This window comes from Strongyloides ratti, assembly GCF_001040885.1.
Source record: "Strongyloides ratti genome assembly S_ratti_ED321, chromosome : 1".
In the NCBI taxonomy this organism is placed as follows: Eukaryota; Metazoa; Nematoda; class Chromadorea; order Rhabditida; family Strongyloididae; genus Strongyloides; species Strongyloides ratti.
Window position 1 is genome coordinate 11,466,550 of NC_037307.1, and position 17,694 is coordinate 11,484,243.

Consider the following 17,694-nt stretch of genomic DNA (forward strand, 5'->3'; position numbering starts at 1 on the left):
TATTCTTTTTTAAGTAATTTTTTTATTTTCTAAAAAATCCTTAATAAATATATATAATTTAAATTTGATTAGATAAGAATTTTAAATACTTATTTCAAAAAAAATATAATTTTAAAATAAAAAATTTTTAAACGAAAGTTTATATAAAATAATAAAATGTCAAAGATTTACTTTTGATTTAAATTTGAATAAAGCAAAATTTTAATTTTTGTAACGTTTTTTGAGGTAGAAAATTTAATTAAAAATTGAAAAATACCACTGGGTAGTATAACTATCAAACAACTTTCAAAATAAATGAATAAAAAATAGATAATAAAAAAACTATAACTTTTTTAAAATGTAAATTTAGCTAAAAATTGAAAATATTTTGAAAAATAAAGATGGTCAATATATTAAATTACTAAAATTTTATTCAATATAAATATTTTGAGATAATTGCATAGAAAATTATATTTAAAGAATCTAACATGAATTTTTGAAAAAAAGTTATAACTTTTTTCAAAATGAAGCTTTTGGTATAATTATCTTGATAAAAAGTAAAAAAAAAATTATCATATTGATAAAAAAAAATTGATAGTAAATTTTTCAATAAATATTTTATAAAAAAGTATATTTTTAAATCATTCATTTTTTTATTTAATATGCTAGTTTTAAATTTATATAAAATTATTATCGTAGTTAAAAAAAATTATACATACATTAAATATTTGAATTTTCAAAAAAAATTTCTAAATCATACTTGACTCTAAAATTAAGCAATTGTTGATTATATTCAAAATTAATCTTGTTTCAAAAGCTATCGAATGACTACTGCAGCATATTCAAATTCCAAAGAAAAATTGTTTTTTTATCACTAGAAATTATAAATTTAGACCAACTTTTGAAAAGAAATCAAATGAAAGTAGTCCCATCTTCATAGGATAAGTATTTGCTGAGATACGGAAAAGTCGGGAACAATGAATATTTTAGAAAAATTTCCACCTTTTTTCATATCTCACTTCAAAATCAAGATAAATGCAATCAGATTTCTGCAAACGTCTTCAAATCAATTTTCATATAGGGTCTGCCTTCAAAATTTTATTATATCTTTAACAACTTTCGAGATATAAAAAATGGTGACAATGGATTACGCGCGAAAAAATACCAAGCTCAATATTTCAAGAACGGTTGAAAATTAAAAAATCTTTTCAACGTATGGTACACTTTAAATTACGAAAGAAGCTCAGCGCATCAAATTTCATGGACCTGTGACCTCATTAACTTGAGTTATCACTAATTTCTTAAAACTTTTTTTCAAACATATTTCTTATCATATCTTTTTTTTTTGAAGTCCTATAAAGATGTAAATAGGCTTAATAAATTTCTCGTAAAAAATTGATCTAAAATAAAGTTCTTATTTTTAAAATTTACAATATTATCATAAAAATCGAGATTTAGAAAAAATATTCCACAATTTCGCCTCTTAACTTTGAATCTTTATAACTCCTGAAGTTTCAATTTTCGAATGTTGTTGATTATATTCAAAATTCATCCCGTTTCAAGGGCTATCGAATGACTATAGTTGCATATTCAAATTCCAAAAAAAGTTGTTTTTTTTTGTTCACATTTTTAGAGGTAAAATCAGAAATCTAGAAAATTTTCAGCCAATTTTTATATCTCTGAAAAAAATAAAGTTATAGCTATAAAAATTAATATTCTAGACCTACTTTTGAATAGAAATCGACCGAAACTAGTCCCACTTTCATAGGATAATTATTTGCTGAGATACTGAAAAGTCGGAAACAATGAATATTTTAGAAAAATTTCCGCCTTTGTTCATATCTCGCTTCAAAATCAAGATAAATACAAGCAGATTTCTGCAATCGTCTTCTAATGAGTTTTCATATGGGGTCTGCCTTCAAAATTTTTTTATATCTTTAACCACTTTAGAGATATAAAAAAACGGTGACAATGGATTACGCGCGAAAAAGTACCAAGGTTCATATCTCAAGAACCATTGAAAATAAAAAAATCTTTTCAACGTATGGTATACTTTAAATTAAGAAAGAAGCCCAGCGCACCAAATTTCATGGACCTATGACCTCATTAACTTGAGTTATCACTAAATTCTTAAAACTTTTTTCAAAATATATTTCTTATCATATCTTTTTTTTTAGAAGTCCTATAAAGATGTAAATAGGCTTAATGAATTTCTCGTAAAAAATTGATCTAAGAAAAAGTATTTATTTTTAAAATTTACAATATTATCATAAAAATCGAGATTTAGAAAAAATATTCCACAATTTCGCCTCTTAACTTTGAATCTTTATAACTCCTGAAGTTTCAATTTTCGAATGTTGTTGATTATATTCAAAATTCATCCCGTTTCAAGGGCTATCGAATGACTATAGTTGCATATTCAAATTCCAAAAAAAGTTGTTTTTTTTTGTTCACATTTTTAGAGGTAAAATCAGAAATCTAGAAAATTTTCAGCCAATTTTTATATCTCTGAAAATATTTATTTTATAGCTATAAAAATTAATATTCTAGACCTACTTTTGAATAGAAATCGAACGACACTAGTCCCACTTTCGTAGGATAATTATTTGCTGAGATACTGAAAAGTCGGGAACAATGAATATTTTAGAAAAATTTCCGCCTTTGTTCATATCTCGCTTCAAAATCAAGATAAAAGCAAACAGATTTCTACAATCGTCTTCTAATGACTTTTCATATGGGGTCTACCTTCAAAATTTTTTTATATCTTTAACCACTTTCGAGATATAGAAAAACAGTGACAATGGATTACGCGCGAAAAAGTACCAAGGTTCATATCTCAAGAACCATTGTAAATAAAAAAATGTTTTCAACGTACAGTACATCTTAAATTATGAAAGAAGCACAGCGCATCTGGTTTCATGTTTCTGTGACCTCATTAACTTGAGTTATTAATAGATTCTTAAAACTTTTTTTTAAACTTATTTCTTATCATATCTTCATTTTTAGAAGTCCTATAAAGATGTAAATAGGCTTATTGAATTTGTCGGAAAAAAATGATCTAGAATAAAGTTCTTATTTTATAAATTGACAATATTATCATCGAAATCGAGATTTACAAAGAAATATTCCCCAGTTTCGCCCTCAACTTTGAATCCTTATAACTCTTGAAGTTTCAATTTTCAAATATTGTTGATTATATTCAAAATTGATCTCATTTTAAGGGCTATCGAATGACTATAGTGGTATATTCAAATTCCAAAAAAAGTTGTTTTTTTTTATTTACTCATTTTTCTTTGTTTATTTGTTGTTTTAGTATAAAATTTTTTTATTTAAATCAACATTGTAAATTTAAAATGAATTATACATATGTATAATATTCAAATATTCGAAAAAAATTTTCTAATACGTCAGTGATTATAAAATTGAGCCGTTTCTATAATAAATATTTTTAAAAATAAACTACTTTCAGAACAAGTTTTTAAAAACTATTAACATTTTGATTTGGAAGTAATATAGAAAAACTTGAAAGTAAACCATGATAAAGATGCAGAAATTAATTTAAATTTTCAGGTAGTTATAAGAATCAAAATAAAATAATAAAGTTTAGAAAATGTTTTATATTTTAATAGTAAAAAAATGAATCTAATACTAAGAAATTATAATAATTATTTGTAAAATAATATAGAGTTTTAATTTAAGATTTAAATTTATATATAATTAACAAATAACTTCTAAAATAATTCTCTAAAAATAAAAATTTTATTGTTTTTAAATTTGGAAATAAATATAAAAAATAATTTTATCTTTTCATTGTTAAAATTTTTTACTTCAATAAATTATTCTTATTATACATTTTACAGTTTATATAATTAGTCACTTTAAGATAAGGTAGTAAGATTAAAAATATATTAAATATACATTTTATTAGTGCAATAAAATTATAACATTACAATTTGAGTAAAAAGTTATATTTTATTATGTACTTTTAAAAGTAATATGCTTGAAGTTATCATTTTGAATAACGAAAAAATTTAGGCTAAAAATTTATATTGAATCAATTAATTATTTTTATTTATTTAAAATGATGCATTAATGTGACTTTGATTTTAGTTTCATGATATTCAGATTAAAAATCAGTAGAGTTAACAAAAAAATAAAACAAAACTATAAATATCAATAATTTTGTTTTAATTTTATATAATATTGTATCAGATTTTTTAAACTTTATTATTTATTTCTATTACTGAAGAAATTATGATGAATTATATATATATATATATATAATTATTTGTTTTTATAAATAGTTATAATCTAATTTTTTTAATTTAAGATAAAAACGAAATAAAAAAAAATTTTCAGTATAATTAACCCTTAGAAAACCATTTTTTTTTTGAAGAAATAAATCTAAAAAATAGAAAAAAATAAAAATTTGAAACATTAAACAATTTATTTGTAAATAATTATTAAAATTAAAATTATTAATTAAATTTTAAAAAAATAAAAAACTACTTAATTAAGTATTTTATTTAAAATAAAATTTTAGCAAATTTACAATTAGCCATAAAATTAAAAATAGGTAGGTGTAGAATTTGCTTTTAATTATAATCTCAATATTAAGCAAAAAACAGGAAATAATTTAAAATATCTTAGTTTATATTTTCATTCTAGTTGGTAATAAACGTTTTATTGATCATTTTGAAAATGAGTAAACTAACAGTCCAAACAATAAAAATTATGTTTATAATCATTGTTAATTATTAGGAAACAAAACAGTTAAAAGAAAAATTCTTTCAATCAAATATAGTGTTTGAAAAAAATTCCTGGTTTTTTTTATTTTTTCAAGATTGTAATAATATTTAGAATTCAAATAAATATTTTTTATTTAAAAAAATTTTAGTTTATTTTATTTCACATTTTTTATATAAATTCTATTTTTAAAATATTAAAACAGTTTTAGTTTAAAAAAAAATATATATATATATATATATATAAATACACATTAATAGTTCGTTTCATCAACTACTAACATCTTTTTTTAAAATAATTATAAAACAAAAAAGAAATAAAAACAAATTAATACCCATTTATTATTGTTTAGAAAATATAATTAAATAACATTTAAAACAAGAATTAAAAGTTTATTAAAATATTTTTTGGAAAAATCTTTTTTTTCTAATGTATAATAAAATTTATCAATTTAATACATTTTTGAGGATAACTGTTAAATAAAATGAAAATTTTATAATAATAATAAAAATATCAAATTGAAAATGAAGTATTAAATTTATCCATCAATTTTTTCTCTTTACAATTATAAGAAAAATGAATAATATTAAAAAAATAGCTTTTTACATCATTTGATATAAAAAAAATTGAGAATATTTTTAAAATATTTTATACACATGTTTAAAATTTTTTTAAAAATTACTTGAAAAGTTGTACATAGAATTTTTTTTTTTTATCAGTCATTAAGTAAAACTTTTTTTTAAACCCAAAATAAAATTTACCTTCAATGATGAATGGTTAATGGGTAACAAAAATTTAATTTTTTTTCTATTTTTAGTTTTAGCTATTTGTGCTATATAACATAAATACATTTGTAAAAAAAATTAAAAATGTATTTATCCTAATTTAATTTGTTAACTATTTGTTTGTAAAAAAAAAGTTATTATTATGTAATATTTTTTTACCATATAAAAATATATTTTTAATATACTTTATACCTTTTTATTTTTTGGTTTTAAAAATAATATTTAAATATTTTTTCAAGGTATAATTACAAAATTTTTTTATTTAAACATGTATAAAAGATATTGATATATGTAAAGAATATATAATTGAAAATGATTTTTTCTTTTACAAATAAACATAGTTAAATTTAAATCTAATGTAATGTTAATAATTAAAAAATTTTTAAAAATACTTATATATGTATAATAGATAATGAAAATATTGAACTAAACTTTAATATTAAATTTTCTTATTTATTTGTTAATCTTTATCATTGAAAAAAAAAAATGTTTTTTGACATTATATTCAATCATTTTTTACCATAATATTGTTTTATATTAAATATTTTTTTGTTTAATATAAACTTCTTTCTTATTTTGTCAAGAACATAAGTTTATACATAAATACTCTCAATGATTATCTTTATCATCTAACATTAAAACATTAAATTTTTTCATCATTTTATGATTATAAAAAACCGCAAGATCGTTAAGATTTTTTTTATTATAAAAACTTAATGTTATTCAATTTTTTAATATTTTTTTTTAAAAACTTTAGCAAATTATTTTATTTTTTATATTTCATAAGAAAATATATGACAAAAAAATTTTTTAAATGGCACTTTAAATTGAAAATGACATTTATATTAATTATAAATAAGTTATTTATTTATTTATATATCTAAATAATGTCCCATTTTTTGTTATCTGACAATTTCTTCAGACAAATTAAAAAAAAACCTTCTTAATATAATTTTTTTTTATTTACTAATGTTAAAAAATAATACATTTTTTTTATTATAAAAAGGCATTTTAATATAAAGTATTTATTTTATAGTAGATAAATTAGTGTTGTAAATAAATTTATAGATGTTACATATATATTTATTCATATTATTAATATTAAAAAATTTTTTTATTTTAATTTATATAAATATATATATTTAGGATATAAAATAATCAAAAAAGGTCTTTGAAGATCTAATAAAATATCTTTTATTTAACAAAAAAAAATATATATAAAAACATAAAAGATTAAGTAAATAACATTAAGAAATACACATTTATATAATTAATCTCTAATCATAATTTAATAAAAAATATTATTTATTTTTAGAAAAAAAAATATTTTTTTCTTAGTTTTAAGCTAAAAATATTTTTAATGTTTCATTTTTAATACTTAATAAAAAAAAATATTTTACCTCGATTAAATATTTTACAATTGTATTTATTGAAGAAGATTTTTATTAACTTCAATATATAATAACACATCAATCATACAATTTAAATATTTTTTTACATGAAATAAAATTGACATTTTGATATATAGATATTTTTTTAAACTACTAGTAATTTTTAATAAAAAAAATATTTTTGTTAAAATTAGGCAAATGTAATTTTTTTTCCCATAAATCAATTTATATATGGTAATAAAAAAAATGATTAATTTTATATAAATTATTTTTAGACACTAAAATCGTGATACTTATTATTAATATTATATTTAATTAATGTTATTTATTTGAAACAATAAAAATATCAAAATTGTATATTATATATTATTTTTCTTTTGAAAAATAATGTAATACAAATTAATATTATATATATAACATTTTTTTATCTTTATATTATCTCATAATAGTTAATGATCTTATTGTTTATATCTAATAAACATAGTCTTTAAATATATAAAAATTTAATATTACCAATGTAAAGTATTTTATGTATCTAACTTAATATTATTCAATATTTTAATAAAATTTATTTTTCCATAATATGATTAAGATTCTTTATAATATTTATTTTTATTATTAAATATTTTTAAAAAAATTATAACCAAAATTTATATAAATTTTTTTTATCAATTATATTTTTATTAACTTTAAGAATGGCAAAAAAAAATTAACATAAATAATTTTAAAATTTTTTATGTAAAATTATATCTATTTATATTTTAAATTTTAACTTTTATTAATATTGTAAAACAAAAAAAAATTTTTATTATAAGTGTTTTTTTTTCATAATAGATTATTAATATTATCTTAATATTATTTTGAAAATAAATTGTAGTAAAAGATAAAAATTTTAAAAATTAAATATTAGAATATATGAGTACATAAAAATATATATTTAAGTGATCAGTTTTAACTTTTAATTATAATTAAATTTATAAAAATAAAATAATAATAATTTTAACATTATGTAAAATTTTTGATTATTTGGTTTTAACTTTCTTTTCTTTTTCTCATTTAATGAATCATTTAAAAAATGTAGATAATAATATTAATTTTGAGAACAATACAGTTATTGTTTAAAAAAAATTATTTTATATATTACTATCTTTTTTAAATGTTAAGATAAAACAATAATATATAAAAAAAAAATCTTATTATACATTATTTATTATATATAATAAATGTTTTACTATCTTTTATAAAATTCTAAAAAAAATTTATATAATATTACTTATTATAACAAGTATTTTATTTCTGCTAATTATTAACTTTTAGAAATAACGTTTTTTAATATTAACATAAAAATATAATTAAATATTTCTGTAATGAATTCTTTTTCTTTACCGTGGTGGATATTTTTCGGTACCTTATTCTCTGGATTAACAATAATTGGATTATTAGGAAATGTTATTGTAATAATTATTATTGGATTTGATAAATCAATGAGAAAAAGTTGTATGAATATTTTATTACTTAATTTAGTTTGTTTAAATAATATATATGATATATTTTAATAATAAAATTTTAAGGCTGTTGCTGATATATTAAATTTAACCGTTGGATCTGTTGAATGGACACATCTTATTATTAAAGGATATCAAAAGTTTGTATTTCCTTCTATATTTTGTCCTATATCACGATATCTTGAATGTGTTTTTCTTTACTCATCAATTATGACTCAATTAATTGTTTGTGTAGAAAGATTTATTGCTATCATATATCCAATACATGCTAGAAGATTATGTACTACAAAAAATGTTATTAAATCACTTATTGGAATGTGGTTATTTGTATTTATTATTGCATTACCATACATTTTTGCTAATGTTTTATCACCAACTAGAAAGATCTGTTTTACTAGTGGTATGCGTGAAAAATGGTTTATAGTATTTAAATGGATAGAATTTTTATTTTTTTATCTTTTACCAGCTATAATATTTATTATTTTATATTCAAAAGTTGCCAAATCATTATGGAAAAATAATCCTCAATTATATGAAGGTAATCTAAAAAATTAATTTAAATTATTTAAAAATAAAATAAAATTTTTTTAAGGTTCACGTTCTTCAAGTATTAAACAAAATGTATATGATACTATAAAAATGAGAAGAAATGTCGTTAAAATGTTAGTTGCTTGTGTCATTATATATTTTATTTGCTATTCTCCAATTCAAGGTTTATTTATAGCAAAGTAAGTTTTTATTATTATTTTATTCTATATACATAAATATGTTAATACTTAAAAAATGAAAAAAAAATTTTTTTTTTAGACATTTATTAAACATATCATTAATTCCACCATATGAATTTATCTTAATAATGAATGCATTAGCAATGACTTGTAGTGCTTGTAATCCTCTGTTATATACATTATTTTCAAAAAAATTTAGAAAACGTATATCTGAATTTTTAACATGTAATATATGTAATAATAAACAAAAATTTAAAATATTGAAAAGAAAAGAAAAATCAAAAGAAACTAACGTAAGTTTTAAATATAATATATTTTTTTTTATAAAATATTAAGACTGTTTATTATTTAAAAAAAATATTTATTAATTTTGAAATGTGAATTATTTTTTTAATATACTTTTATTAATAGAAAAAATAATTTAATATATATTTTTTTATGTTTATTATTAATAATCTTTTAATTATAATAATATTTATTTTATTGTGTATTTTTTTTAACTTATGATTTATATTTTATATAGCGTCTATCTCTTACACAATTTGAAGCAACTACATATAAAGATAATTCACCAAATGATATTTCAACTTCGAACAATAAATTTATCATAAACAGAAAAAGGTATTATTTTTCAATAAGAAATAAATCCATTAAATTTCCAAAACATTCCATGTCTTTGACATTATTTGGAAAATAATAAGTATAATTTTATATTGCTTTTTTTATTGTATTTAAAGTATTATTTTACAATGATATTTCATTTTTTAAATAAAATTAAAAATATTATTATTGTAATTTCAATAAAATAAACAATAATTTTTTTTTTAAAATATGTATTAAAAAATATAAATAATATTAAATAACTATAGCTATATCTTTAAAATTAATATATCATACTATTTATAAAAATAATAATATTAAAAATTCAAATTATTATGTAATTATAAATTTATAAATATATACAATTATATATAAATTGCCATATTAAATACTTATTTTTTAATTTGATATAATTTTATACATATCTTTCATTAATAATTAAAAGCAAATTATATTAAAAAAAAATGGCTGCTGAATTAGTACAATTGCAACCTGGTCAACAAGTTGATCAATGGACAATTGTTAAGAAACTTGGTGAAGGTGGTTTTGGAGCTGTTTATAAAGTAACTAATGGTTCAGGAGAATATGCTTTAAAAGTTGAAGGATGTAATGAACAAATTCAAGTATTAAAAATGGAAGTTTATGTACTTACAGAAGTTGGTAAAAGAAATGGAAGGCATTTTTGTAAAATTGAAGATAAAGGACGTAGCTCAATGGGATTTAATTGGATTTGTATTACTTTAGTAGGAAAATCATTACAAGATTTAAGAAAACTTGGACCTGGCCAACACTTATCTATGGGATCAGCTATTGGTGTTAGTATTCAAGCTTTGGAAGCTCTTGAAGATTTACATGCAATTGGTTATCTTCATCGTGATGTTAAACCTGGTAACTATACTATAGGAAGACCTGAATTAAATGAACTTAGAAAAGTTTATGTACTTGATTTTGGTATGGCACGTAAATTTACTAATGATCAAGGTGTTATTCGTAAACCACGTGCTGCAGCTGGTTTCCGTGGAACAGTACGTTATGCACCAATTTCTTGTCATTTACAACGTGAACTTTGTAGAAAAGACGATGTTGAAACATGGATTTATATGGCTGTAGAATTGACAACAGGTAATCTTCCGTGGAAAAATACTCAAGATATGAATCAAGTTGGTGAATATAAGAAACGTTGTCGTCAAGAACCTTATATCAAAGAACTTTTTGCTGGATGTCCAAGAGAATATCTTGAAATTTTACAAATAACAGACAGTCTTAAATATTATGATGCACCAAATTATCAAGTTCTTTATGGTTTAATGAGAAGAGCTTTTAATTCTATGAATTGTCAAGAATTTCCATATGATTGGGAAAAACCTGCTGGATGCTACTAATATAAAATATGAATTTTATAAAATAATAAAAAAAATGTAATGGTATTTATATGTTTGGAATGATTTATAAATTTTTTCATCCATATATTTAAATGAATAAAGCAATAATTAATCATTTAATATTTATGAAGTGTCTTTTTTTACTGTTTTAATTTTGTAAAAAATAACATATATTCAAATAAAAAATAAAATTAAAAATTTCCATTTAATTGTATTTAAATTGTTTTAAATTTTATTAATATAAATATTATTTTTTAGTAAATATTAATTATGAATATGTCTTTGTCGAGTGAAGAATCTAATTTAAAAATTCACCTTAAAGAAAAACAAAGAAAAATTAGAGATAAAAAAGAAAACAAACGTAGTTTACCACAATTTGAACCAGGAAAACTAATTGAAGCTGATTTTGCATCTTTTAAAACAATTAAACTATTAGGACAAGGTGGTTTTGGTGCCGTATATTTGGTAGAAGAAATTAATTCTAGAACAAAATATGCTCTTAAAACTGAATTGGGTGTTAAAGAAGGGGAAAAAAGAATTCCTTGTTTACCATGGGAAGAAACTATATTATTAAAAATTCAAGAATTTCCTGATGAAAATAAAAAAAAACATTTTATTAAAATTGTTGATAGAACAAAAGGACCAAATTACAATGTATTAATTATGACATTAGTTGGAAAAAGTTTAAATGATCTTAGAAAAATTTCACCATTTGGAGATAGATTATCACAAAATACTTGTTGGAGAATAGCTTATCAAACATTAGAAGCATTAGAATGTTTTCATGAAGCTGGTTTTGTTCATAAAGATATTAAACCACACAATTATACTAAAGGTTCTGCTGGACAGGATGCTGTTATTTTTTTGTTAGATTTTGGTCTTGCTAGATGTTATACTGGTATTAAATATAAAGATGCAATAAAAGATACCAATAGATTTGCAGGAACATTTAGATATTGTCCAAGAGCAGCTCATGCAGAAATATTTCAATATCCAAAAGATGATTTAGAATCATGGATATTTTCATATTTTGAATTAATGGATCCAGAAGCATTAACTTGGAAAAGAATTGAAAATAAAGAAAAAATGTTTAAAAAAAAAATGGCTTATTTAACGGGAAGAGAGAGTAGAAATGTTTATGAACTTATTCCTATTGAATATAAATCAATTCTTCGAGCAGTTGGAAACTTATCACCAGAATTAGTGGAACAAGATTATAAAAATGTTCAAAAAGTTCCATATTCTAATTTTTATAATATGTTAACAGATTTAGGAAAAGTGTGTAGATTCTCACATTCTGAACCAATGGATTGGGAAAATCCAAAATTTTATAAAAATTTTCCACATGAAATGCCTGAAAATTTAAAAGGAATGAGAAGTACTTCAAGAAATCAAAGATGTTTTAATAGATAATCATCTATTTTTCGTGTAATTTATAAAACATTTTTATAGTTTTTTAATAAAAAAAATTAATTAATATAATCAATATTATATATAAATAATTAATCTATATTTAGTTAAATTATTTAATTTAGAAAAATTAAAATGTAACTAACTTGTAATAAAATAAATTTTGGTCATAAAAAAAAAATAAAATTTTATAATGATTTTTATATAATTGTATTATTTTAGAAGAATTAAAATTATTAATTTTTAATATAAAAATTATATGATAGCATTTTTATTTTTTTTTATCTCTGTCTCCCAATCATAAGGATATTCATTAACACAACATGTTATTAATGAATTTCTCATTAAATCAAAAATTTTAGGATAATCAGGTGCATCGTAAAATCCTAATGATAGTATATATTGAAAAATTATAACATACTGTCTTGGACATCCACCAAATAATTCATTCATAAATGGTTGATATCGACAAATACGTTTATATTCACCAACTTCTTTCATTGAATCCATTCCTTTCCAAGGTAAAGATCCCGTTGTCAACTCTATTGTCATATACATCCATGTTTCTAAATCATCTTTGCGTCCCAAATCTCTTGTAATGTGACAATTAAATGGTGCATAACGTATTGTACCTCTAAATCCAGCATAAGCTCTTGGTTTTCTATGCATATTATTATTATCATTCATAACAAATTTTCTACACATACCAAAATCTAACATATAAACACGTCTTAATTCATTAGCTTCAGATCTACCAACGGTAAAATTAGCTGGTTTAATATCTCTATGAAGGTATCCAATAGAATGTAAACATTCTATAGCCTCTAATGTTTGTATTCCAACAGAAATAGCACATCCTAAAGAATAGTGTTGTTCAGGCTGAGATTTTCTTAAATCTTGTAACGATTCACCAACAAGTGTAATTACAATATAACTAAATTGTGAATATCTACCTTTATCAAAAATAGTACAAAAATGATGATCACTAATGTTTTCATTTTTTAGTGCCATTAACACATAAACTTCCATTTTTAATACTTGATTGTTATCACTTAAATTTTCAAGTTTTAACGCATAAAAATTTTTTCCATCTGTTACTTTATAAACAGCTCCAAAACCACCTTCACCAAGTTTCTTAACAACAATCCATTTTTCTAAAATCTGATCAATTTCTAATTTAAATGGTTTATCTCTTTGTGACATAATTTAGAATAATTGTACTTTATAAGATAATAAATTTTTATCTATTAATAATATTAAAATTTTATAAAATAATTAAAATTATTTAAAAAAAATTTCTTTATAAACAAAAAAAAATAGTGTTGATTTTTTTTATGTAAAATTATTTCAAATTACTTGATTATAAATAAATATACATTAAAAATAAATTAACATTGTTTAAATTAAAGTTTTTCAATTATATTTTTTTTTATTCTAGTAAAATTTTAAAAAATTTTTAAAAGTTTCTAATTTTTCATTTACTAATTCAAAAAATCCTTTTTTAATTTTAGTTTTTTGAATTGAAGCCATTTTTGGAGAGTAGTTTAAATCAGATGGTTGAGCTGGTTCCTCAGTTCCATATAAAAGTAAATCCCAATCATAAATAGTTCCATTAATTGTATTATTAGTAGCAAATGATTCAATCATTAATGTCCATGTACCTCTTGGATCTTCACCCCACATTTGAACAGAAAGAAAAGGCCAATTATAAATACCATCATTATTATAATCTTGTGGTCGTATTGGAAGTATAACAGATTTTGTTCCTTTAGGAGAAAATAATGTTAATTTGAGATCACCTCTTTTAGAATACTTAATTGTGGAAACAACTTGAACATGTTCTAAATATAATATACGTTTTCCATTAGAACAATCATTAACATCTAATGTAAAATTTATTTGAAATTTACCAATAACAGATCTTGGTGATGGTTCTGCCATTTTATACTTATAAGTACATAAATGTTGTTCAGGAACATTTTTCCATATTTTTGATAATTTAACAATTGCTCCAGCATCCATTAACCCATATCCAAATTGATTAGATATTCTTCTACCAACACCATTGATACTCCAACCAGAATTATTTAATAATGGAATTGGATTAGCTGTTCGTAATACAATATGTTGAATATCTCTCCATGTTAGTGAAGGATTTGCTTCTAAAGCTAATGCAATGATACCAGCAGCAATTGGAGCAGATGCAGATGTACCAGAATGAGATTTAGTACATCCAACTGGAGCATCAATAGTTACAATACCAGGTTGATTTTTATTAGCAGATGAATGTGTTGTGGCAATTATTGATGGACATTCTTCAAGATACCATGGTCTACTATTATGATAAGTTGCTGAAGAAATAGATAATGTATAAATAGATGTAATATAACCATCTGCTGAACATGAATCTTGTTTGAAACCTCCATTACCACTAGCCCAAACAAAAATATTACCTTTTCCATTTCTACCGTATTTTGTACCATTATAAAGAGCTTGTCTAGCTTTTAAACCAGGTCCATCAAATGTTTTACCATCATCTTCTGGTCCCCAAGATGCAGAATAAATATCAATGTAATTCTGATTAAATGAAAATGCTGCTGCTTCAATAGCATCACTAAATGGTCCATCTAACATTCGAATACCTCCAATATTAGCTTTATATGCAACACCAACTCCACATTGATTGTTATTTGCAATAGCACCAACTTCACCAGCACATCTTGTTCCATGTTTATTATCACCATTATTTTGTGGTGTTGGATCATCATCTCCATCATTAATATCTGTTGAAGCAATTGGATCATAGTTGTCTAATAAATCAGGATGATCAATTTGAATACCATCATCAAGAATTGTAATACTTACATTTCTACCAGCATATCCCATTAACCATGCTTCTCGAATATTCATATCAAATCCACCAGTTTCTTTTCCAATTAAATACCATTGTTCTTTATAAAGTGGATCTTTGAATGGAAGTGAAGGTATTGGTTGATTATTATAATTCTGTTTTCTAGTTTTATATATTTCAAGATAGTTTGGACCGATGAATGGTTTTAAATTATTTTCATATAAATATCCTCTTTTAACTCTTTTCATTTCATAATCATAAGTTATTGATATAACATCAGGATGCTTATTAATTAATTCATGTATTATAAATCTTTTTCTTCGATAATGAGAAATATTATGATGTTCTAAAAAATAACTTGCTTCTAGAAATGGTTGTCCCTGTAACAAAATAGTATTATATAAAAAAATTAACTTTTTTTTATACCTTTATATACATTTGATGTGCTTGAGCAATTTTTTTTGCTAAATTATCATCTCTCTTTTTTAACGTCAAAACAGTATGGATTGGATTAATACATGCTGCATTAATAGATTCTTTTGAACATATTGAATCATGTTGAACACATTTTATGATTGTAAAACATATAATAAAAAGTAAAAAATGACGTAATATATTTTTTATAAAGAAATTGATATTAAAAAAAGTAAAATACATTTTTTTAATTAAAAAAAACTATAAATTAATTAATACAAATTTATTTATTAAAGTAATAAATAATTTAACTTTAGTACAAAAAAAAATATCAATTTAAAAATAAAATTTAATATTATAAATATTAAATACTTTTTTTGTTAAATGTAGTAAAGTTAAGAAATTCAATAAAATTTATATTATATTATTAAACATTGAAAATAAATTATCCAAACATAATGCTTGCTAGAAATTAAATGCTTAAAACAATACTTAAACAAAAATAAAAAAAACATTAGTTTAGTTTTGTTTATATTAATTATATGTTTTTTTTTAATAATTTAATTCAATTGTTTTTATTTACAATTTGCTTGCTTATTATAATATAAAATTATATATTTAAATTATTAAAATTTGACTTTTTATAAATAATTATTGTATTAATTTACTATTAAATTTTATTCATGTTAAACAAATAATGATAAAAAAAAAACTAAAATACTTTAGGTGAAAAAAAAATACTGTAAATTTTATTCATTTTAAAGTATTTCATTATTATAAAGAATGATAATCTAGAAGTACAATTTGTTATAATTAATTTTTTGTACTACAAAATAAAAATAAACTTTTAAAAATGAGATAATTTTAATATCATACTAAATTTTTTAATTAAAACTTATTTTTTAATTTTAATCTTACTAACATTGTATCATTTTTTAAAATTTTAAAATATTAAAGATGAAATGTTTTTACAAAAATAAAAAAACTAATTTTAACTTAAAAATACGTTTTCAAATCACATTATATGTTTATTATAATATTAAAAATATATTAGAAAATAAATGCTTTAAAATTAATATTTTAAAGATAAAACTGATTTATCATTCATATATCAAGAATGAAGAAATATATTAAATAAAAGATAAATTATTTAAAATATTTCTTCAACACAAATCTTTTTGTATTCTTTTATCAAATAAAATACTAATTAGTATATCGTTAAAATTAAAATATTTTTTCTAAAGTTTGAAATAACACATCAATCTAGCCATAAATATTTTTAATTTATTAATTTATATAAATCAATCAAAAAATTATTTCATAAATATAAAATCTTACAATGTAATTTGTAACAAATTTTAAATGTAAATATTTTATGTTTAAAAAAAAAAATATAAATAAAGTTATATCACATATATAGTAAACAACCTGTAGAAAACTTCTGTAAATAATTTTTAACAGAAAATTCTTGCACTAATATTATCAAATCTTTGTAATTATTATTTTTTATTTCTTTCACCATAAAATTATCAACTTACTAAAAATTTGTTTTATTAATACATAACTTACTTAATTTCTTGTTGTGAAGTATTACATCAAGTATATTTTACTTACATGAGAAATGTCCAGATAAATATATATTATTTTTTTCATTATTATAGTAGTTCTGTTAGATGAATCTTGACATACAAAAGTTCTTTTTAATATTTAGAAAATATTTTATTTAGTTAAATCTTTAAGAAACAAAAATTTTTTTTTCTTAAAAAAAGCCTATTTCTGATAGTTCTATAAATACTATTTTTATTTTTAAACACCTTCATTTTATTTTTTATTACATATAATTTTACAACTATTTGACAAATATATATATAATTTACAGGAATCCTCAGGTTCTTGGAATGAA

At 20.2% G+C, this 17,694-nt stretch overlaps 5 protein-coding genes across 5 annotated transcripts; 3 read left to right on the plus strand and 2 right to left on the minus strand.

Moving 5' to 3' along the window:
- Positions 1 to 8,268: 8,268 nt before the first annotated feature.
- On the plus strand, positions 8,269 to 9,831 carry SRAE_1000352200 (Thyrotropin-releasing hormone receptor; the record flags this gene model as incomplete). Its single annotated transcript, XM_024650722.1, has 5 exons — positions 8,269 to 8,424; positions 8,473 to 8,944; positions 8,999 to 9,134; positions 9,214 to 9,427; positions 9,658 to 9,831. The coding sequence occupies 5 exons, from the start codon at positions 8,269 to 8,271 to the stop codon at positions 9,829 to 9,831; spliced, it is 1,152 nt and encodes a 383-aa protein (XP_024504470.1).
- A 367-nt stretch (positions 9,832 to 10,198) lies between these two features.
- SRAE_1000352300 (Protein kinase domain and Serine/threonine-/dual specificity protein kinase, catalytic domain and Protein kinase-like domain-containing protein) lies at positions 10,199 to 11,116 on the plus strand (the record flags this gene model as incomplete). Its single annotated transcript, XM_024650723.1, has 1 exon — positions 10,199 to 11,116. One exon carries the CDS (start codon positions 10,199 to 10,201, stop codon positions 11,114 to 11,116), a length of 918 nt encoding a protein of 305 aa, XP_024504471.1.
- Positions 11,117 to 11,392: 276 nt separating this feature from the next.
- On the plus strand, positions 11,393 to 12,529 carry SRAE_1000352400 (Protein kinase domain and Serine/threonine-/dual specificity protein kinase, catalytic domain and Protein kinase-like domain-containing protein; the record flags this gene model as incomplete). The annotated part of the gene is made up of 1 exon (XM_024650724.1): positions 11,393 to 12,529. The coding sequence occupies one exon, from the start codon at positions 11,393 to 11,395 to the stop codon at positions 12,527 to 12,529; it is 1,137 nt and encodes a 378-aa protein (XP_024504472.1).
- Positions 12,530 to 12,781: 252 nt separating this feature from the next.
- SRAE_1000352500 (Protein kinase domain and Serine/threonine-/dual specificity protein kinase, catalytic domain and Protein kinase-like domain-containing protein) lies at positions 12,782 to 13,729 on the minus strand (the record flags this gene model as incomplete). Its single annotated transcript, XM_024650725.1, has 1 exon — positions 12,782 to 13,729. One exon carries the CDS (start codon positions 13,727 to 13,729, stop codon positions 12,782 to 12,784), a length of 948 nt encoding a protein of 315 aa, XP_024504473.1.
- Positions 13,730 to 13,960: 231 nt separating this feature from the next.
- SRAE_1000352600 (Proprotein convertase subtilisin/kexin type 4) lies at positions 13,961 to 16,034 on the minus strand (the record flags this gene model as incomplete). The annotated part of the gene is made up of 2 exons (XM_024650726.1): positions 13,961 to 15,757; positions 15,804 to 16,034. 2 exons carry the CDS (start codon positions 16,032 to 16,034, stop codon positions 13,961 to 13,963), a joined length of 2,028 nt encoding a protein of 675 aa, XP_024504474.1.
- Positions 16,035 to 17,694: the final 1,660 nt, after the last annotated feature.